This window comes from Podarcis filfolensis (genome assembly GCF_964270895.1).
Source record: "Podarcis filfolensis genome assembly, chromosome: 6".
In the NCBI taxonomy this organism is placed as follows: Eukaryota; Metazoa; Chordata; class Lepidosauria; order Squamata; family Lacertidae; genus Podarcis; species Podarcis filfolensis.
In genome coordinates this window covers 26,706,023-26,730,008 of record NC_139609.1, presented here as the reverse complement: position 1 = coordinate 26,730,008, position 23,986 = coordinate 26,706,023, and the positions used below count along the sequence as shown (strand labels likewise).

Here is a 23,986-nt window from a genome sequence, read left to right as displayed (position 1 = left end):
GCAAGTAGATAAATAGGTACCGCTCCGGAGGGAAGGTAAACGGCGTTTCTGTGAGCTGCTCTGGTTCGCCAGAAGCGGCTTAGTCATGCTGGCCACATGACCCAGAAGCTGTACGCTGGCTCCCTCGGCCAGTAAAGCGAGATGAGCGCCGCAACCCCAGAGTCGGTCACGACTGGACCTAATGGTCAGGGGTCCCTTTACCTTTAAGAACTCTCAGCACCCTTAACAAACTACACTTCCCAGAATTCTTTGGGGGACTGTTGAAAGTAGTACCATAGCGCTTTAAAGGTATGATGTGCATGTGGCCTATATCCGCCCTGAAACTTTTGCAAGCGCAAACAAGTGTCAGAAGCGGGGTTGCATGCAACTGCCCTGATAACCATCATGAACACCAATCTTCACCAACAGGCCAGAAAAGGGAAGCTTGACATCTCGCCACTTCCATGGGCTGTGATGGCTGCGCAGTCTTAAGAAGGGTTATCAGGGCAACATGAATTTTTGTTCCGAAAAGGATGCCTGAAGTTTGCTTGGGTCCAAATTCACTTTCAGAGTTCTGCGGCATTAAAAAGAACCCCCCACATCAGGAATGGGGTGGGGTGGGAAATCTCCTGATGTTTCTAATCTCTAATGACCCTCAGCCACACCTAGCATGGCCAATCAGGGATCCTGGAGACACCAGTTCCTCATCCCTGTGGGTTGGGAAAATCAAAGGCATAGGTCACTCTTTATGCCAACAGCAGACTCAGCGATGCCCTGCACCAAGAGGGAACCTGCACACCCAACCTAGAATCGTAGAGTTGGAAGGGACCCCCTGCGAGGCAGGAATCTTTCTCCCGACGTAGGACTCGAACCCACGACCGTGAGAGGAAGAGCCTCGTGGTTCCGTGGGCGGCGCTGTCTCCCCGCCCCTTTCTCGCCTTCCTGCCAAGGGCGGGGATGCTAACCTTCCCTGCTGATGCGGGCGGACCGGAGGAGCGCTTGGCAAAACTTCTCGGAGTCCCACAGCCTTTCACCGACAAGGAGGGCGCGAGGCAGAGAGGGGCCCGGACGGGGCGGGTCGCCTGCCCTTCTTGTCCCGGTCCCCTCATCACAAGCATGTTGGTCGGGTTGGACGGGTGGATGCGGGAAAAATAAAGAGAAAGAGAACTTTTTCTTCCCAGCCGGCCAACTTCAGGGCAAAGGGCGGCGCGATCTGGGTGGAGCGCCTTGCGCTCGGAGGTGGGGAGGAGAGCGGGGGCGTCCCATCGGGGGACGGCTCTGCTTGCCTCCACCCCACCCCCAGGGAAGCCAAGGGGGCTGGCAGGCTCCCCGGGAACGCCGGGGAAAGAGGGATCCCCCTTTCCTCTACCTTGCTGAACACTTCCAGGTCCTCGTCGTCGTCGAACTCCAGCAGCTCCGCGGGCACGGGGCGATCCAGGTCCGGGGGCCACGTCGGCGGCTCGGTAGGGGCGGCAGCCTGCCCGCCGCCAGGGGGAAGGCAGGAGGAGGCGATCGGCGGCGGCGAGCCGGGCGCGCAGCGATCAGCCTCCATCCCTCCCTCCCTCCGTCCGTCCCTCTCCGGCTGGTGTGCGCGCCCCGCCCGGGAGGCGGGCACGATCCCCGGCGGGCGCCCCTCCTCTCAGCGCCGCAATTGGTCGCCGGAGCGCTTCTCCAGCCCTTTCCTGCCACTGCGCAGGACTGGAGGAGGACGCGGGGCGGCCGGGAAGGAGCCCGAGGGGTCCCCGTGGAAGGGATCCACGCGGAACGCGAGACGAGATCAGCCCCAGCCTTACACCTTAAGGAGGGTGGGAGAGGAAATGGGCGGGGGCAGCTATACCCGGATTGCGCCTGGCTGGGTTTCAGGGTTTCGCGCACGCACCTCTCTGACTCTCACTCTCTGTCTCTCTGTGTGTGTGTGTGTGAGAGAGAGAGGGGGGGGGGCAGAGCAGCAGCCAGTAGTTCAACAGGTGAAGCCAGGCTGTCACGCGGCAGTTAAAGCACACGAGAGATGATTGGGAAGGAGGGCATGCCAAGGTCTTGGACTGGCAGAGGGACTCTGGAGCTGAACAGCAAAGGCGTTTTGAGTTATGTGGCGCTGTCAAACTTTTGAGTCCCCTCCCTCCTCTGCATGTCCTAGGAAACACCAGTTTGATGCCTTGTAGGATAAAAACTGCAGCGACCTGCAACTTTTATTCATTTTAGCTTTTAATTAATGAAGCCCCAAATAATGAAAAAGATAGATATAGATATAGGTACAGTGGTACCTCAGATTACATACACTTCTGGTTACAGACTCCGCTAACCCAGAAATAGCGCTTCAGGTTAAGAACTTTGCTTCAGGATGAGAACAGAAATCGTGCTCTGGCGGAACGGCAGCAGGAGGAGGCCCCATTAGCTAAAGTGGTGCTTCAGGTTAAGAACAGTTTCAGGTTAAGAACGGACCTCCAGAACGAATTAAGTACTTAACCCGAGGTACCACTGTATATTGATGCTTTTGAATTACGGTGTTGGAGGAGACTCTTGAGTGTCCCATGGACTGCAAGAAGATCAAACCTCTCCATTCTGAAGGAAATCAGCCCTGAGTGCTCACTGGAAGGACAGATCCTGAAGCTGAGGCTCCAATACTTTGGCCACCTCATGAAAAGAGAAGACTCCCTGGAAAAGACCCTGATGCTGGGAAAGATTGAGGGCATAAGGAGAAGGGGATGACAGAGGACGAGATGGTTGGACAGTGTTCTGGAAGCTACCAGCATGAGTTTGACCAAACTGCAGGAGGCAGTAGAAGACAGGAGTGCCTGACGTGCTCTGGTCCATGGGGTCACGAAGAGTCAGTCACGACTAAATGACTAAACAACAACAACAATAATATGTGTGTGTGTGTGTATACATGCAATGTTGCTTTTCAGGACCAATACATAATCACTACACACAAACACAGTTTTACAGGGATAACAGAATTAAAAACAGTTTTACTCTGCCCCGCAAACCCGATTTGAAAGATGTGTCTTCACAATGTATCTTTAGGCCAGGGGTGGGGACCATTTGGGGCTCTGGTAGGATTGAACTCTGCCCAACCCTAATGGGCCATCTTGGACAGGTAGGGGGGTGGTTAGGTTGTTCTTGTTTTTATTTTTATTTTGTATTTTTGTATTATTGTATTTTTGTATTATTTTGTATTTTGTGTTTTTATCTTGTGATTTTATCTTGTGAACCACCCTGAGACCTGTGGGTTTAGGGCAGTATACAAATTTAATACATAATAATAATACTAATAATAAAGTGGGCGGGATCATTCACCCATCAATCATCTGAGGTCAGAAGCACTTCCCAAACATTCAGCAATCAGATGGTTGTCAGGCACTTGCACTTAAGAGTCCTGAGTCTAGAAGGGAGTTCCATAAAGGAAGCAACTCTTCCCTGTGCCGTCACCCCACACCCCATGCTTGGCGATGGGATTGTAAGGGGAGCCTCCCCAGCAGTGTCTATTATTATTATTATTATTATTATTATTATTATTATTATTATTAGTTGACAAAGTCAACTGTTGTAGGGACGCGGATGGCTCTGTAATCTAAATGACTGAGCCTCTTGGGCTTGCCGATCAGAAGGCTGGCAGTTCGAATCCCCGCGTTTGAAACCATGTCTGTGCAAGTAGATAAATAGGTACCAGCGAATAGGTGCTCTCTGGTTTCCGTCATGGTGTCCCATTGCACCAGAGGCAGTTTAGTTATGCCGGCCACATGATCCAGAAAGCTGTCTGTGGACAAACACCGGCTCCCTCAGCCTGAAAGCAAGATGAGCACTACAACCCCATTGTCGCCTTTGGCTGGATGTAACCATCCAGGGGTCCTGTTACTACTAGTATGACTACTATTTCAAGGAGTCTGGGGTGGCAAGACACAGGCTGGCAGATCATCAAAGAGTCGCTCCTTCCGGTACTTGTGACTTTACAAGTTAGCAACAAAACATTGAATTGGGGCCGGTAGCATATTGGGAGCAATTGCAGTTTGAGGTGGTTTTCCCAGGGTGAGGCTCATCCACTGCACCACTCACAAGTTTGACTGGTTTCCTGCAAAGCTTCCCCATAAGTAAACCAGGTCAAAACCGAATGCTATTACATGGTTATTGCATAATTATTGATAATAGTATTAATTCATTTTTTATGCATTTTGTACAATTTTTATACACACAATATACCATATTCATCATTTATCTCTTTTCCTAGGACTTCCCAGTCCATTTCTCCATGGCTTTCTAAGCAAACCTTAGTCGGCTGCATATCCCAATATTCCACCCGTTTTCCTCTCAAATCTTCCTTTATTTTATGTTAACTGCTGCCAAATGTTAACTCATACTTGTAAATTAAATTGAATATTGTATCCTCTACGATATTCTCCAGAACAGTTCCACTCTTATCTGTGACTCATCCTTTTTTCTTAGTTTCGCGGTCATAGTTACAAATTCTATGTATTCTATCAGTTTATTCTGCCAGGTTTCTTTTGCAGATACCTCTTTTACTTTTCACTTTTTCGCATATACCACCCCATAGAAGTATTAATTCAATTTATAGCCCACTCTTCCTCCTGAAGGAGCAGAAGGTGGCAAACACATCAATAAGCAAACATTTCTTTTTTTAAAATTCTAAAAGCAGGTAAAAACAGTTACCGTATTTTTCGCTCTATAAGACGCACCCGACCATAAGATGTACCTAGTTTTAGAGGAGAAGAACAAGGAAAAAAAATGATCGATCCCTCTTGCTCTCCTGTCTTCAGCAAAAGCAATGCGAAGCATCCAGAGGCTTCCAGCGGCTATCCCTGAAGCCAGGAGAGCAAGAAGGGTCGGTGCGTTGCTTTCGCTGAAGCCATGGAGCCTGCATTTGCTCCATAAGACGCACACACATTTCCCCTTACTTTTTAGGAGGGGAAAAATGTGTCTTACAGAGTGAAAAATACGGTATCTCATGGTTTCCAGGAAGAGTGTCTCAGCCATCAAATGTCTGGGCAACCAGAAATGTCGATACATTTCTCCTGCATTTCAGTAATGACAGAGGCAGATACATCTCACCAGGGAGGGCAATCTGCAAATGGGGAACCACCACTGAGACTAGTGGAAGGTTTTTATATATGCTGTGTTTTTATATAAGCTGTAAGCGGCTGGGGAAACCCAGCCAGATGGGCGGGGTATAAATAATAAAATTGTCGTTGTTGTTCCTTTGGAGGGTCTCTGTGCAGTTATGCCATTGCTACAGACTCACTGTTGCGTAATTTCTTTATTGTTTTCACACAGTTCATTCAAGATATCACATTGGGAAATTAGCCTTCCTGACAGAAGTCTAGCCTTTTGCATCAGACACCTATGGCCCACACATCAAAGGCTTGTGTGTTCATGTTTCCAAGTGATTGGCTGTGAACTGAAATACCCAGCTTTGCATTTTTGGAGTGCCAGTAGTGACATTTTTTAATCTTCTCTGCATAGCTCAGGCCACGATTTGCGCTATCTGAAGCATCTCTGAATAAACAAAGCATCCGACTGTAGGATTTAAACCTCTAATCCCGCCGTCAGAAGGATGGCTTACGTGAACATTGGCTTTTCATTCTGGAATGCTATGCACTCATCTTAAAAGACTGGAACTTGAATAGCTGCCGAATACATCAGTGTTACAATGTTTGTTAACTCTGGCATAATCACAGTTTATGATGTGCTGGGATACTATTCAATTCTATTTTCTATTTTATTATATTAAATTATAGGCCACTTTTCAAACAAAACGTTTCCCAGAGAGGTTAGCAGAAATATACACAAATATAGAGGCAAGATCGTACTTGCCTCCAAGTACGATAGCACCACAAAATATTGTTGCATGCCACCCTAATCTCTAAGTGGTGAGGGGTTCCAGGCACTTACCCAGGATTCATGTTTCTTTTTTGAAATGAGGCACAGCAGAGACTGTTGTGGCTTTAGGATATATGGTTTATTTACACAGATATACAACCTGAGCCTACAATGGAGGGGTTCACAGCATTAACACCCCCAAAGGATCTTGTTTCTCCCATAGCTACAGCCTTGGATTCAAGCTGAAAGCAAACATCAGACGAGGTCAACTGAGATGATCAAGTGTCTGGAAACCAAGCCATATGAGGAACAGTTGAAGGAGCTGGGTATGTTTACCCTGGAAAAGAGGTGACCGAGAGGAGATATAATAGCTGTCTTCAAATATTTTGTGGGCTGTCACATGGAAGAGAGAGCAAACTTGTTTTCTCCTGCTCTGGAGGGTAGGACTCTATCCAATGTCTTCAAGTTACAAGAAAAGAGTTTCCGACTAAGCATCAGAAAAAACCTTTTGACTGTAAGAGCTGTTAAACAGTGGAACAGACTCCCTCCAGCGGTTGTGGACTCTCCTTTCTTGGAGGTTTTCAGCAGAGGTTGGATGGCCATCTGTCATGGATGCTTTAGTTGAGATTCCTGCATTGCAGAGGGTTGGACTAGATGACCCTTGGGCAGTGCCAGAATAATGTATAGGCTAAGTAGGCTGAAGCCTAGGGCCTCTAAATCTAGGGGGCCTCACCAGCCCATCCGCTCCCCAGCAGGCAGTCTCCCCTCTCCCAAAATTGCAAACCCAAGACTTCATGCAAGGGCAGGGCAACTCAGGCCCAGCAACTATGAGACTCAGGGCTAGCCAGTGGGGCACAACTTGATTTTTTTTTTGTAGGGCCCCACTTCACAGTCAAAGTCTACAAAATCTTATAGATATAAATAAAATCCATCTACATTGCCCTGGTACGGGGCGGGGGGGCTAGGAGCGGCACGCGGTGCCCAATTTGGCCAAATTGCTCCAATTGCCTTAAGGTCAGCCCTGATGACACTGTGGAGGGGTTGGACTGACACGCCCTGCACCTTCTAGGTTCCTGGTGTCACTATTCAGAGTACAGACTCAAGGACTTGGTATGGAAATAAAGGAGGACACTTATTGGAAATCAGTTTTGTCACCTCCCCCCCAAACCCCGAGACAATGAGCCCAGCCACTTTTTATTCACAGTCACATAAGTACTACACTAAAGCATGGCCACAAACCTGTACATTCAACCACTGAAATATACACCCAATATGTAGCAATGGAGATTTATGTTACTGCTTTATGAATGAACACTGTGTTTTATGAATGGACTATGTATTTTGTGAATTACCTAAGAGCCACCAATAGGGAACTCTAGAATCTGACAGCTAACCAATTGAGTACTCCCAAACAACGACCCCTATTGCTGAAAGCAGATAACTAGGAGGGAATGCTTCAGCTCAGCCTTTGCACTGTTGACTGAACACCCTCTGCTGTGCAGATAATGGAGAAAGCTTGTAAATTGTATCCCTTCTGGCATCCTGGCCAACTCTATTGTGCTGGTGTAAAACCTGTAAACACCAGATGGGACTTCCGGTGGCGCGCGATCTTGCTACAAGCGAGGGATTTCTCGCTCCGAGAGATCCCAGCTATTTCGGATGGAAAAGGGGGGCTACAGGGCGCAGTAGCTCCCCGGGAAGCCTCTGGAGGGTGTCCAGGGCGTCAGGTTCTCGGCAGTGCCCTAAAAACTGCCCGTCCGGCCGTCAGGTAACCCCTAAAAGGGTGAAGAGTACGGCGGAACGGGACAGCGGGCTATCGGGAAGCCATTGCTACATCCGAATAGCGAAGCCCCGAGCTTGGGAAGAACAGCGCTCCGCTCTCAAGACTAAGAAATCTGGACTCTATTTAATGCTGTAACTACAAGAGGGGAAATTGAGGAAGGCTCCGGATCTATAAGATTTTCTCTCCGAGTTCAGCTGTCATCTGGAATCACTTTTGACGCAGCAATCTTTGCGGTGCTGGAAAACGAAAGTAAGTTGCCACCAGTGGCTATTGTTTCCGTTTCCCCGGTAACTTTTAGAACAAAATAAAGACGTAAAAAGTAACTATTTGGAATTTGGAAGAACAGAAAGAAGTAATTGGATTAATAGGGGAACAGAAGGAGGGAGTGTTTAAAGATCTTTGATGGTACGGAGGGCAATTAAAGCGCGAAGCTTCTTGCTGCACCACTTTCACTTTTAAAGATAGAAGTTGCAACGACCGGGCATCCCCCCCCCCCTGTTCCTTGATTTACTAATTTTCTATCCTTTTTCGAATTGGATACAAATTTGGACACTAAAGTATAGGCGGAATTCGGATATTTGGATCTATCAACTCCTTATTTTTTTTCCTCTACCCTTTGTTTTTTAAATGCGGAAGTAAAGTCCCTAGTGGTTGGATCGACTTATTACAACTTGTTTTTCTGAGCTCCTTCGCAGGACAGTGGAAAATTTTTCGAAAGTGACCTTGGCTCCTTCCTGTTCTTTGTTTTCATCTGCGCAGACTCTTTTTTCTCTTGGTTTTTTTATGGACTGCAATAGCGGCTATCCACCATTGAGGTATTATTATTTCTGGGACGTTTAAAGGAAATATAATTTGATTTGGGACTAAGCCCATCATCCAGTCATTTCTATTTGCGGATTTTTATTTGTTATTTTTTCTCCTCCGTTGGATTGCAACCCTTTTTGAACTCATTCCGGCTGGGATGTCTCCTGTGGATTAAAAACTTAACTGAGTTTTATTGGATCTAAATTTGGGAATACAAATACAAGGACAAAAGGAAGATCTCAATTAAGGATTAGCCCAGTTGGGGGCAAGAAGACGACTGCTATCGACGTTGGTAACAGTGGGAGCTCTAACCCCCTCAAACTATTGAGAGACTAAATACCTGCTTTGTTATCTGTTTTGGTTTCCTATTGGTTTTTTAAAATTACTCACACTGCCAAATGATTTAGAATCGATATTTGTATTATTTCCCTGAGTATACAAATTTGTTAATCTTTTGAAGTGTAATTAGTTAAAGGTTTGGGGAAATGTCACAAAAGAAAGGGGCGGAAGCGGGGGTACCACCAGATAGGAGAGCATCTAAGCAGGAATCGGATTTTAGATCAGAAATACTGAAAATGTTTGCAGATATCAAACAAAGCCAAAAGAATTTGGAATCAAAGTTGGAACAAGTAGATAATAAAATGGAACAGGTAGATAACAAAGTGGGAAAAATGGACAAAAAAATTGATGAGACAGTTAATGAATTGAAAGGACAAATAAAAGAGGTGTCTAAAAGAACGCAATCAGTAGAAGAGGGGTTGAAAAAGACAAAAGCAGAGATGAGGGATGTGAAACGGGAGGAGGAAAAGATGAAAGTAGAGATGACGGAAATAAATAAATCCCAGGAAGAAATTAAGGATGCAATTGCGATGAATGAATTGAGACAGCGGGAAGTTAATTTGAGGCTGAGATCAGTACCAGAAACACAGAATGAAAATATTAAAGAAAGATTGATAACAGAAATTGCGCAATGGTTGGAGATGCCAGCAGAGGAAATGGGAAAAACAGTACAAAGTGCATTTAGGATGAGGGTAAGAACAACAAAGGCAAAGAAATTCCCAGGAGATTGTCTAATCACGTTCAAAGATCGAGAGATGAGAAATCTGGTATTACAAAAAAACAGAGAGAAGAGATTATACATTGATGGAAGTTATATAATCATCTTTAAAGACATACCAATAAGGTTGTTGAAACGAAGAGATCCCTACAAGCCACTAGTACAGATTCTGAAGAGAAACAAGATCGATTTCAGATGGGAATTTCCAGAAGGAATTTCTTTTTTCTACAAAACTAAGAAGCGCAGATTGACAAGCCCAGAAGAAATAGGGAAATTTACGAGAAGATATAAGGAATTACAAGTGGAAGAAGAAGAAGAAAAAGGGGCAGGAGGAGGAGCAGGACCCAAAGATGAGTCAGAATCGGCAGAAGAGGAAGAAGATCAAGGAAAGAGATTAGAAGAAGAGGAAGAAGAAGAAGAAGAAGAAGGAGAAAAAGAAGACAGGTTATAACCAATTTAAATTAATTTTATTTAATTCGACCCCAACATGGCTTTAAAAATATGGAGCTGGAATATAAATGGGATGAATGATAAAAAAAAACGGAATAAAATTGAACAATTTTTAAGAAAGAAAAATCTGGATATTATCTGTCTACAAGAAACACATGTGGCAAAGAGGCACAGGAAAATTTTGATTAACAAAAGATTAGGGAATGAATTTGTATCTTCGGATAAGGAGAAAAAAAGGGGAGTTGTGTTATATATTAAAAACAAAATTGACGCTAAACAAATTTTCAAAGACGAAGAAGGAAGAATCATAGCAGTTCAGATCAAATGGCAGGGCGAAAATCTAATAATTGTCGGGATCTATGCACCTAACGGAAATAAGGCTGATTTTTACAAAGCTTTGGAAGAAAAACTATTTGAGCATATAGATCAGAAAATCATAATAATGGGAGACATGAATGGGGTGGTGTCATTGGAAATGGACAGACGAAGAGAAGGATTAAATAGAGAAGGGAAATTACCAAAGACTTTCTTCTCGATGACTAAGAATTGTAACTTGGTTGATATTTGGAGACTCAGACACCCATTGGAGAAGCAATTTACTTATTATTCAGAGCCGAATCAGTCCATGTCAAGAATTGATCAAATATGGGTCTCAAATGAACTGACTCCAAGAATCCAGCAGGTAGAAATACAACCTAAAGTAATTTCAGACCACAATGCAATAAAAGTAGAAATAAAAGGTTTTGAAGAAAGATCTTTCAGATGGAGACTCAATGACTATTTGTTGGATGACCAGAAGATTATAGAAAAGGCACAAAAGAAGCTACTGGAATATTTTACAGACAACATCGACAAAGGTACAAAAATGAATATCGTTTGGGACGCGAGTAAAGCAGTGATGAGAGGATTTTTTATACAACAGAACTCACTGAAGAACAAACATAGAGAAAAAGGGAAAAAGGAAATTCTAAAGCAGATTATGGACAATGAGCAAAAACTAATTAAAAAACCAAACAACGCGAAAATTAAACAAGAAATAAAGACTTTACAAACCCAATTTGCAATGATGATAAACCAAGAAGTGGAATGGAATATAAAGAGATTACGACAGAAAAACTTTGAGTTCGCTAACAAATCAGGGAAATTACTCGCATGGCAGATTAAAAAGAGAAAAGAACAGAACACGATTAACAAGATTATTGTAAATGGCGAAGAGATTCTCAATCCGAAAGAAATCAGAAAAGGATTCTTGGATTTTTATAGACAACTTTATAAAAGCAAAGAGAGAAATAACTTGAAGAAAATAGAAAAATTTTTAAAAGATAAAAAGGTGCAGAAGATCCCGACAGAACAAAGAGACCAGCTGAATTCCCCAATAGAAATGGATGAGATTAAGGAAGTGATTAAAGATTTGAAGAGAGGTAAAGCCCCGGGACCGGATGGATTTACTTCAGGATATTACAAAGAAATGAGGAATGTCTTGCTATCTCCATTGAAAGAAGTTATGAATAACATTTTAAAAGCAAGAGAAATCCCAGAAACATGGAAGGAAGCATACATCACTTTGATTCCGAAACAAGACTCGGATTTGACTCAAGTTAAAAACTATAGGCCTATTTCTTTATTGAACACAGATTATAAAATATTTGCAGGAATTTTGGCGAAGAGACTGAAAAAGATTTTGAAAAATATTATCCACAAAGACCAAGCAGGTTTTTTGCCAGGCAGACAAATGAAAGATAATGTAAGGAATATAATTAATATTTTGGAATATTTGACTGCCAGCAATGAGAAACAAGCAATACTGATGTTTGTGGACGCGGAAAAAGCTTTTGATAACATTGTTTGGGACTTTATGTTGAAGAATTTAGAACACATGGAAGTGGGGAACGACTTCTTTAATGGAATCAAGGCAATATATACAGAACAGAAAGCCAAATTGATAGTCAATAATGTGGTCACAGAAGATATAAAAATATCTAAAGGAACAAGGCAGGGCTGTCCGCTCTCACCATTGTTATTTATAATGGTCCTGGAGGTTTTGCTAAATTCGATTAGACAAAATAAATTAATTAAAGGGATATCAGTAGGTCGGAATGAATATAAAGTAAAAGCCTTTGCCGATGATCTGGTTATAACGATGGAGGAACCAGGGGAGAGTGTCAAAAAAGTATTGGAGGAGATTGAACAATTCGGGAAAGTGGCCGGTTTTAGAATGAATAAGAAAAAAACTAAAATAATGGTGAAAAATATGGAGAACAAAAAGATAGAAACATTGCAACAACAGACAGAGATAGAGGTGGTAAAGAAAGTAAAATATTTAGGAATTTGGTTGACTCCCAGAAATATTGACCTGTTCCAGAATAACTATGCTCAGATATGGAAGGGAATTAAGAAGGACCTGGAGGTGTGGGGTAGAATGAAACTGTCCTTTTGGGGCAGAATATCCACGATAAAGATGAACGTGCTCCCAAAGATGTTATTTTTATTTCAGACTATCCCTGTTATCAAGGGGGTAGGGATTTTTAAAGATTGGCAAAGAGTGATTTCAAGGTATATCTGGCAGGGCAAGAAGCCAAGAATAAAATATAAATTATTAACAGATGCTAAGGATAGGGGAGGCTTCGCCCTGCCAGATATGAAACTATATTATGAAGCAGCATGTCTTTGCTGGTTAAAAGAGTGGATTAAATTAGAAAACACGGAGTTACTAGATTTAGAAGGTTTTGATAACAGATTTGGGTGGCACGCATATTTATGGGCGGACAAGAAGAAAGTCCATAAAGGATTTGGGAACCACATCTTCAGGAGTTCTTTAATAGAAGTATGGGACAGGTACAAAAACCTCCTAGAACCAAGAGTCCCTCACTGGTTATCTCCGTTAGAGGTAATGAGTGTTAAGAAAATTAATATGCGAGGGAAATGGGCTACATATGGAGAATTATTAACTAAAGAAGGAGGAAAATGGAAACTAAAACCATACGAAGAGGTTAAAGATTATGTACATGATTGATTGCATCACTTTCAGGTAAATGAAATGTTTAAAAAAGATATAAAAGAAAGTGGATATGCAGAAAAAGACTCAAAGTTCCAGACTGAGATTATAGCCAATGAGTATAAAATTCTGTCTAAAATGTATAAGATTTTGTTAGAATGGAATACGAAAGATGAAGAGGTTAAATCAGTAATGATACAGTGGGCCAAAGACTTTGGATATAATATCCAATTCGAAGAATGGGAAAAACTATGGAAGGAAAGCTTAAAGTTTACTGCATGCATGGGGTTGAAGGAGAATGTGATGAAAATGTTTTACAGATGGTATATTACCCCGGTAAAATTGGCAAAAATGTACAAAACATGTAATAAATGTTGGAAATGTAAAGAAAAAGAGGGAACATTCTACCATATGTGGTGGGAATGTAAGAAAGTTAAAAGCTTCTGGGAAACAATTTACAATGAATTGAAAAAGATGTTAAAATGCACCTTTACTAAGAAACCAGAAGCCTTTCTTTTAGGGATTACAGGAAAAGATATAAGAAAAAAAGACTTTAAACTCTTCCAGTATGCAGTTACGGCAGCAAGAATCCTTTTGGCCCAGAAATGGAAACAAGAGGAAATACCGACGACCCAAGAATGGAGAATGAAATTGACTGACTATGCGGAACTGGACAAATTGACTGGGAAAATAAGATATGTTCGAAACCAAAAGTTCATCGAAGATTGGGGAAAATTTGTTGATTATCTGAAAAATGTATGTGAGGTGCAAACAACGCTAGTGGGGTTTCAAGAAGCACTGTAAAAACTTTTAAAGAGGTATTGCTGAAAGTAAATAGAAAAAGGAGGGAAGATAAATGGCAATGCAATTAAAGAAACGCGCATTAAAGGGTAAAAATGGATGATTGTCAGGGAAGTTGAAGGAAGTCCAAAATATGAACTCTGTTAAAATTTGGTAAAATTTGGATAAATGAATTGAATGTATGGAAAATTAATAAAAATCTATTTAAAAAAAAAACAAAAACCTGTAAACACCAGAAGCCCAGAATAGCAGCAAATAAAATCCGCTCATACATCAGTGACTGATAAGACTTGTCAACCAGTTCTTCCAAAGTCTTCCTAAATTATAAAGCTCCAAAATACAGGCAAAAAGAGAACAGGTCTGGGAAGAGCAAGGCATACAATGAGCACCACCAGTGAAAAGGCCCTGCTCCGTGTAGCTCCTGCCCTGTCATTTGATAGGGTGCCCACTTGCCCTCCTTCTTGACATGGAATGCTCTCTATTGGAGTCTCCAGGTCCAGTAGAAAGACCATAAGAAGGGAGAGCAGGGACCTTGAAGTTCCAAACAGCTGTTATTCAAGCAAGCACACATGTCACCTTTGTCACAGTCAGGATGCCTATGTCCTGGCCAGGCCTGCGCCCAATCTTGTTTTTGTACAATCTTGTTTGTTCTCAGTAACCAAAATTCTATTATCAACATACACAAGCAGAAAAGTTGTTTCCCTTCATTTGCAAGGAATCGTACAAAACAAAGTGGCACTAATAAAGAAAAGTTCCAGGGTGGCAACAGAAAGCAAACTAAAAATGCTTTTGCAGTTCATCAGAACTATCCAGCAATATCGTTATAGGAAAACTGGTGCTATTAACAGTAATCCTTCTAGTTGGTTAATTGGTTCGGCAACTTCCATGCACATGACGTGTGATGTTAATTATTTTCCCCAAGAGTTAAATGATAACTAATCAGAGGCAGCTACAGTTGCAAATGGAAACAAAATATCTGTGATAGGAAGAGGAACAGGTTTGCTCAAGTGTGTTACAGGTAGAAATACTGTTTGTAATAAAGTGAGAGCAGTAGCTGCTCGAATTAACAAATAAGAAAGTTTTGAGAATTTACACGCTAGATTGAAATTGAATAATTCATTGAGAAGGGGATGGTAAGAAAAACACTGGGGCCTAATTTGAATAATAGAGTACCTGCTATCTGGTGGGCAATCTCCTCCTTTATTTCCACACTGTGGCTGCAGACCAAATAACCTGTCAGGAGAGCTATGAGATTCAGGTGAGTGTCATATGCCTTGTCAATCCCAGCAGGTATATAACAGGAAGACCTGGCCTGCCCAGGCTGATGGCCTGCCCCATTAAACTCTCACTTTTGTCTTTCTAACAGAGCCCCTATCACCTTTCCTTTGTTTTTTGAATGACCCATCAAGCCAGGCCAACTCCAGAACACAGGACGATAGCCTGGCCTATTTAGCTTTTAACACTTTCTGGGGTCATGGATTTGAATTGTCTGGCACCCAGTTTAACACTCCAGACCATGATTAAATTCTAACACTGGATCAAGGAATGTATAGTGGTCTGTCACCCACAAACTCATAACAATATAAGTAGTGGTGCCATATTGGACTGGGCAACAGGGAGAAGAGCACACCTGATCGGAATCTAGCATCCATCTCCCCTTTGATCCAGATAAGACAAGATAAGATGTGCATCCACAACACAGCACAAAGAGGGAAACATACAAATCAGGCTATATAGCTCATGTTCATCTCATGCTCAAAGCCAACATCTGTGCCGTGTTTCAATATCATTAACAGAGGAATGAAACTATTAAGGTCTGATCAACAAATGCTCCTGCTGGAGATTCTGTTGGCTGATTAAACTGATTAGGATGAACATTAAAGGATTTTTAATAATGATAACAGTCATCTCACAACAGGGGCAAATTAACTGATCTGTTAGAGAACCATCTTTAGTACAGTTCCAGAATTTCAAAAAGTCCCTACCATCAGCATCCCCACCCATACACAATTCAAATGAATGAAAATTTTGATTTATAGCCTTGGTTGTTCCACAAGGAGGCCCCCAAAATGATATATTTACCTTGATTATATTTACTGATTTCTATTCATTAGCATTTGAGAAATAAGGGATTTGCGTTCACTCAAGGGCTAGATTTCCAGTGATCGTGGGCAAAATTGCAGTGTTCTGTGTAATTCATTGACTCTCCATGTAGTGAATTCTGCAAAGTATTTAAAAATGCAGCAGAAATAAAGAACGCAAAATAACTTTGTCTGGATCACACGCATGCAACTCTACACCCCAGCAATAAAATTACCATGCCAAAAACAAAAAAACCCCACCTGAATTCCGCGGCATGTGGAAATCATAAAATTGTACTGGCTGCATTTTTCAATAGCAAATAGACTTGCTGGGCGCTGTGTTCTAAGTTTAGTGCTTTTAACCTCCACTGATTTCGGTGTGGATATTAGCTATGTGCTCTCCCTCCTGACATCAGTTGGACTTAGGACAGATAAAAATGAGGGAGATGTGTTTATGATGAGGGAGGTACTTTCTTTCTTTTTAAAGGTTCTTATATACTTCCTTCTCTCAAAACATCAGGGTGATGAATGACAACATAAGGTAAAGGTAAAGGGACCCCTGACCATTAGGTCCAGTCGTGACCGACTCTGGGGTTGTGGCGCTCATCTTGCTTTATTGACCGAGGGTGCCGGCGTGACTAAGCCGCTTCTGGCAAACCAGAGCAGCGCACGGAAACGCCATTTACCTTCCCGCCGGAGCGGTACCTATTTATCTACTTGCACTTTGACGTGCTTTTGAACTGCTAGGTTGGCAGGAGCAGGGACCGAGCAACGGGAGCTCACCCCGTCGCAGGGATTCGAACCGCCGACCTTCTGATCGGCAAGTCCTAGGCTCTGTGGCCACCTGCGTCCCTGAATGACAACATAGAAGCATTTAAATGAATGCAAAGCAATTATTGGATCATCCTGACATATTTTTCCTTCAAGGCAGGAGAGGGGAGGGGAAGTTCTGATAAAGATCTGATCAATGGAACTTGGAAAAGCCATACCATTTTTCAGTTCAAAAATGCTCCCAAGGCTTCTTTTAGTCCAGCTGGATAAAAATTTAGATACTATGGTATCTGAATTGTGCCTTGATTTTCCCCCTCTTTCTCTAGCAGAGGTAATAGCTGCCTCTTTTTAAGGGTGTGGGCATTTGATCAGCCTCCCCAAGGCTACTTTGAAGACAGGGAAATGTTCCCTCAAATCCCTTTGGAGGCCAAGGAAACACTTAAATTTAGCTAGATGATGAACTCCTTTGTCTTAAAGAGTTGCACTGGATAACTAGCTCTGTAATCTGCTGTTAGACATGTGTTCCCCAATTCAATGTGTGTGTGTGTGTGTGTGAGAGAGAGAGAGAGAGAGAGAGAGAGAGAGAGAAGACACAAGAAAGAGAATATGAATGTGTACCCATTTTGTGAAAAAGAATAAACTTTGAATCGTAACTTTTTTAAGGCCTACAATGCATTTTATCAAACCAGACACCAGTTGCTTCAGTTAAATTTTGCGTTCTAATAGGAGGAAATACCTCTCTATTTGCAATAATCTGGACAAGTGTTTACTGGAATGATTTCTGCTACAATTGCAGAAAGCACCTGGGGAAGTGAAAAAACAACAACAGCAACGGCAGCCTAACAGCTAGCACTGAACGTTGAGGAATTTTACATTAAAGCCCGTATTCCTTACTGTGGCAAAAGCAAAACACTTTCCTCAACAATTTCACATTCGCTTGTTTCTGGCAATTTAGACTAACTAGAAAATATTGGTGGACATTTTACCTGCCAGTTCTCATTTCTGTCACTTTTAACCCACTAACCCAGCTTCTCGCTTTAAAGGCATCAGCTGTTTTCTGAATGCACTTTCCCCTCCCAGCAAATGTGGTACATCTCAGCCAGGCAATTCTTTCCAGAATGTTGAAACAAAATATTTAGGTGACTCGTACGGAACCACTCTCTGAGTGTTCCTTGGCTACTTGTCCATTTACGCATTTTTTTGCAGCTTTTTTGTACATGGAACCTGTGCACGATATTTTTTTGTAATGTAACTCTGGATCATTCAGGGCCATCATGTATTGTACAGTGGTACCTGTACAGATGCTTCAGGTTACAGATGCTTCAGGTTACAGACTCCGCTAACCCAGAAATAGTGCTTCGGGTTAAGAACTTTGCTTCAGGATAAGAACAGAAATTGCATAGCAGCGGCACGGCGACAGCGGGAGGATCCATTAGCTAAAGTGGTGCTTCAGGTTAAGAACAGTTTCAGGTTAAGAACAGACCTCCGGAACGAATTAAGTTCTTAACCTGAGGTACCGCTGTATAGGCTGTTGAATCCAAACAGCAGTACTAGTCCTACAGGAGATTATAGCCTATAAATGGCTGCTCAGAGATGCCTTCCCCCTTCTCTCCACATTGTGGCTCTTTCCGCCAGTCACCCACCTCGTCAGTGTTCAGTTTATCATAGCAATAGTGAAAAATATGTTGGATATGGGGATGTGGGTGGCGCTGTGGGTTAAACCACAGAGCCTAGGACTTGCTGATCAGAAGGTCGGCGGTTCGAATCCCCACGATGGGGTGAGCTCCCGTTGCTTGGTCCCTGCTCCTGCCAACCTAGCAGTTCGAAAGCACATCAAAGTGCAAGTAGATAAATAGGTACCGCTCCGGCAGGAAGGTAAATGGCATTTCCGTGCGCTGCTCTGGTTCGCCAGAAGTGGCTTAGTCATGCTGGCCACATGACCCGGAAGCTGTACGCTGGCTCCCTCGGCCAGTAAAGCAAGATGAGCGCCGCAACCCCAGAGTCAGCCACAACTGGAACTAATGGTCAGGGGTCCCTTTACCTTTATGTTGGATAGCTCCGTTGGTTAGAGCGTGGTGCTGGTAATTGCCAAGGTTGCAGGTTCGATCTGCATATCGGACTGCTGCCCGTTCCTACATTCTAGGGGGTTTGACCAAATCATGAGTAGGCAAATAAAGCCTGGGGGCTGGATCCGGCCCATTCGCCTTCTAAATCTGGCCCGTGGATGGTCTGGGAATCAGCGTGTTTTTACATGAGTAGAATGTGTCCTTTTATTTAAAATGCATCTCTGGGTTGTCTGTGTGGCATAGGAATTCGTTTACCCCCCCCCCCCAATATAATCCGGCCCCCCACAAGGTCTGAGCCTTGGACCAGATGATCGTCAGGGTCCCTTCCAACTCTACAATTATTATTATTAGAGGATGAGCCAGGGCCAGATTTAGGTTTGATGAGGCCCTAAGCTACTGAAGGTAATGAGACCCTTTATATGTTCAGCTGTTCTTTGTCAACAACAAATCATTGTTGTTTTTTGTGTTGAATATATGCTATATGGTAATTTATGGACCTAATAGGTGTCTAAAGCCATTTGCACATAACAAATAGGAGCCTACACAACACAAAACACTGTTGGTGTATGTAGATTTTATTTTATTTGTTTTTTATCTTATATTTTGGAAATGTACCTCCAGGTTTTCCCCCCTTTAACTTTTTTGGGGGCCCCAAGAGAGTGGGGCCCTAAACTATAGCTTGTTTAGCTTATACATAAATTCGGCACTGGGATGAGCAAGTAAGCAATAACACTGCAAGAGATGCTTTCTCTAAATGGCTGTACTATCTGTCAGGACCAACAACTACTACAGTCATTCAGAGGCTTCTGATCAATGGAGGCTCATTCATAGGCATCTGTGTGCACCTTCTCTTCCAATTTTGAAAATAATCTTCAAGCACACTACTGTTGTAAATATTTGGCTCATCACAAAGATTTCAGAGGGAGGTAAAACTAATTTTCTGCTTATTTTCAAAGAAAGGGGTAGAAACTAGACAAACTCTAGAAATATCCCCCAGACTTGTTGCACTGCGTTGCCTTTATCCTGTACTTTATATAGTTTACATAATGTGAATCTGTGCTTTTATTTGAGTTTGCAAAATGCTTGATTATTATTTTTTTGAAAAAGCTTTGTGATTCATCCTCTAGCTATCTTACAGCGACTGAGAATAGTTCTTAAAAGGTTTGCAGATTTGATCTAATGGGATTCAGTCAAAATGATTAGCCTTCCTCATTTGCCTTTTCCGGAATAGAAAAGTTCTGATATTATTATGTAAAATATTTATATCCTGTTTCTCTCTGCGCTTGAAGTAGTGTTATGGTTTTAATTACTGGAAGCTAACAGAGCAAGTCTAAAATAATGAAATTATTAAAAAGCAGGAACAAAAGAGAAAAATATGCTTTGGGCAGGAAAATAAAACTACTCAAAGCTGAGCAGACTAGATCCACAACTACTTAAAAGGTTAACCCCCCAAACAAACCTGGTCTGGCACTACTGGCCAAATGCTCTACAAAATAAATGGGTCTTTCACTTTTCCTCTAAAGGCCAGGAAGCATATCCTTTGATAAACCTGGAAGGATATTTCTCACAGTCTTGTAATCTTGACTGATTGTAGTGTCCATTCAAGAACTTGCTTTTAGATAATCTCTCTCTTTCTTTCTCTCTCTCTCTCAACTTTACTCTTTGGGGCCTTTGGTTTTAGCTGTAGAAGCCAAAAACTTTTCCATCAATAACAAGTGCCATCAAAAGTTACCTTAGGCAGGCTGCCAAAATATATAACCGCTAAAGCTTTGTGCTGAGACGCAATCCCTGAAAGGAGACAAGCTGAGGCAAGCACCTGCCTCTTTTGACTGAAAGTGATTTAGGTCAGATTGAAGAGGTTTGTCTATGGTGCTGCTGCAATTAATTTTGGAAATTGCATCTACCTCCAAAACCAGTCCCAGCACTGTTGCTTTTAGGAATTAATGAAATACCGTAAAGATCAGAAAGAGATATCCATTCCTTCAGTCTGAGATGCAACTCCATGCACACTTACTTTGAATTAAGTCCCATGAAGTCAACGGAGTTTGTTTCAAAAAAATGTGCAAAATATCAGGTTGTGGAATGCTCTCCCCAGAGAGGTTCATCCGGTGCCTTCAGTATAGATTTCTAGGCACCAGGCGAAAATGTTCCTCTTCAACCAGGCCTTGGGCTGATTAATATTCTACAGCCTTTTAAATGTGTTTATGGAAAAGTTTACTGTTTTGTTGCTTCTGTTATGACTATTTATTTGTTTTCATCTTGTGAACTGCCCCGAGATCTTTTGGTGAAGGGCAGTACAGTGGTACCTCGGGTTACATACGCTTCAGGTTACAGACGCTTCAGGCTCCGCTAACCCAGAAATATTACCTCGGGTTAAGAACTTTGCTTCAGGATGAGAACAGAAACTGCGCAGTGGCAGCGTGGCAGCAGCGGGAGGCCCCATTAGCTGAAGTGGTGCTTCAGGTTAAGAACAGTTTCAGGTTAAGAACCGACCTCTGGAACGAATTAAGTACTTAACCCAAGGTACCACTGTATATAAATTTCATAAAGAAATAAATAAGTTGTAAAGACATGTTATCTTGAGCATCCAACCTGAGCCGACTAAAGGAACATCAAAGCAATTAAAAATGAAGGCTGCAACCTTTAATCAATTAATCAACGCGATTGCTCGATTTAGTTGTCTCTTTGCAAGTAACGTTTGCCCAACCAATTCATTTCTTTCCCATTTAAACAGTCAAAAGCCTTATTAAGGTCTCCAGTGGGGATTTGGTATCTGTGATGCAACCTTGGAATCTGGACCACCGGGTTTCATGGATGAGCTATCAAACGGAAAATAATCCTCAATATAGATTCCCAGTAAGTCAGAAACAGAACAGCTTTGCTTTCCAGCTGAGTATTGGAACTCAAGTCTGCTGGGCAAAACTGCAAGCCTGTAGCCATTGCATATTAGATTGCTCTGTGCAGGTGCTGGCGGTACCATCTACCGTATTTTTCGCTCTATAAGATGCACCAGACCACAAGACGCACTTAGTTTTTGGAGGAGGAAAACAAGAAAAAAAATATTCTGAATCTCAGAAGCCAGAACAGCAAGAGGGATTGCTGCGCAGTGAAAGCAGCAATCCCTCTTGCTGTTCTGGCTTCTGGGATAGCTGCGCAGCCTGCATTCACTCCATAAGACGCACACACATTTCCCCTTACTTTTTAGGAGGGAAAAAGTGAGTCTTATAGAGCAAAAAATACGGTGTGTGTGTTGTATTTTATAGGTGCTTTGAGTTGCTGAGTCTGGACTGCCTTTCTAGTGTTGGAGGCTAAGATGTTCATGAAGCAGATGAATGAATCTGGCTGTTATGATGACCAGATGGGTGACAGTACTCCAGATTCTGAGTTCTGCTTTATACACAACAGTAATGTGCCACAGAGTATCTGTTCCACATTTGTTATAACTCTTATCATTTAGTGTGGCAGCCCCTGAACGCTGGAACTCCCTGCATTTAGATATCAAGCAGGCGCCATCGCAGTATTCTTTTAGGTACCTGCTAAAAAAAGGGACGTGGGTGGCGCTGTGGGTTAAACCACAGAGCCTAGGACTTGCCGATCAGAAGATCGGTGGTTCGAATCCCTGCGAGGGGGTGAGCTCCCGATGCTCAGTCCCTGCTCCTGCCAACCTAGCAGTTCGAAAGCACGTCAAAGTGCAAGTAGATAAATAGGTACCGCTCTGGCGGGAAGGTAAACGGCCTTTCTGTGTGCTGCTCTGGTTCGCCAGAAGCGGCTTAGTCATGCTGGCCACATGACCTGGAAGCTGTACGCCGGCTCCCTCAGCCTATAGAGCGAGATGAGCGCTGCAACCCCAGAGTCGGCCACGACTGGAGCTAAAGGTCAGGGGTCCCTTTACCTTTAAAAACTTTCTTATAGACAAGTGATTGAGGATTGGAGTGATCGTTCTGTAATATTATGACAGTGGCCAAAGCTGTATCATCACTTTTGAATAAATGTGTTTTAATAAAATAAAATAGACAAGCCTACCCAGATGCTTATGAAACTTAGGTAATTTTAATCTGTTTTAGTATTTAAACCTTTGTATGTTTTAAAGCAGGGTTGTGCAATTTTTCTAGATTTTATTTTAACTTTTTGTTAACCCTCTTTGAGGGTTTAGGGTTTTTATCAAGTGGTTTACATCAAGTGGTGTAAGATTTTGTGAAATAAATAAAATAAATGAATAGTGTGGCCAGTGCCCCTGAGCCTTCTGCTATGACTATTTCTTGTGCATGGGTGAAAAGGTACCATTGTGGCTACGTAAGCTGCAAAGCCACTCACACCCTGGAATTTGAAAATAAAAAGAAATGTGTTTTTGTTCTTTTGTTGCTTTGTTCTTGTAGGGTTGGTTGGTTTCTGTAACAGTTTCTAGTCTTTTCCCTGTCCCCTCCTCTCCCTTGCAGCCACTTGCAACCCATAAAAAAAGCATTTCTAGTATGTGTATATGGGGTGTGTGTGTGTATGCCCCAAGCAATATGGGAGAATTAAATAAACTCATGGAGGGAAAGACTATCAGTGGCTTTTGCTCTTGTTGGCTAGATATTGCCTCTAGTATGAGAGGTAGCATCCCTCTGAAAACCAGTAGTCGGAGAGCACAAACCAGAGAGAGTTGTGGCACTGAGGCCCTGCTTGTGGGCTTCTCAGTGCCAGATTTACGTATAAGCTAAACAAGCTATGGGGGCCGCAGGTCGGCGGTTCAAATCTCTGCGATGGGGTGAGCGCCCGTTGCTCGGTCCCTGCTCCTGCCAACCTAGCAGTTTGAAAGCATGTCAAAGTGCAAGTAGATAAATAGGTACCGCTCTGGCAAAAGGTAAACGGCATTTCCGTGTGCTGCTCTGGTTCGTCAGAAGCAGCTTAGTCATGCTGGCCACATGACCTGTACGCCGGCTCCCTTGGCTAATAAAGCGAGATGAGCGCCGCAACCCCAGAGTCGGCCACGACTGGACCTAATGGTCAGGGGTCACTTTACCTTTAAACAAGCTATAGCTTAGGACCCCACTCTTTTGGGGCCCCCCAAAAAAACTTGAAGAAAAAAAACCTGGATGTACATTTCCAAAATATGATTAAAAAAACAAAATAAAACCTACATACAGAAACAGTGTTTTGTGTTGTGTAGGCTCCGATGATGTAAGTAATGGGCCCCGCCTGCTAGCCTGCTCCCTAAAATATCACTGGTTTGCTCATTTCTATATATAGGGTGCCTACATTCTGCATGGACTGGTTGCATGACAACATGTAGCATACCTATTAGGTTCATAAATTACCATATAGCATATATTCAACACAAAAAAAAACCAGTGACAATTTGTTGTTGACAGCTGTACATATACAGGG

General features: G+C 42.7%; 1 protein-coding gene and 1 long non-coding RNA gene across 2 annotated transcripts in view; both read right to left on the bottom strand.

Moving 5' to 3' along the window:
* The window catches only part of SNX7 (sorting nexin 7), a 52,760-nt gene extending 51,184 nt beyond the window's left edge, over positions 1–1,576 (bottom strand). Inside the window, exon 1 of the mRNA XM_083620711.1 lies at positions 1,349–1,576. Coding sequence (XP_083476837.1) covers positions 1,349–1,531 — 183 coding nt within the window. The 5' untranslated portion in view covers positions 1,532–1,576. The remainder of the gene's footprint in view (positions 1–1,348) is intronic.
* LOC310765611 overlaps positions 1–23,986 on the bottom strand; it is a 377,156-nt gene that overhangs the window by 72,598 nt on the left and 280,572 nt on the right. The window lies entirely within an intron of this gene.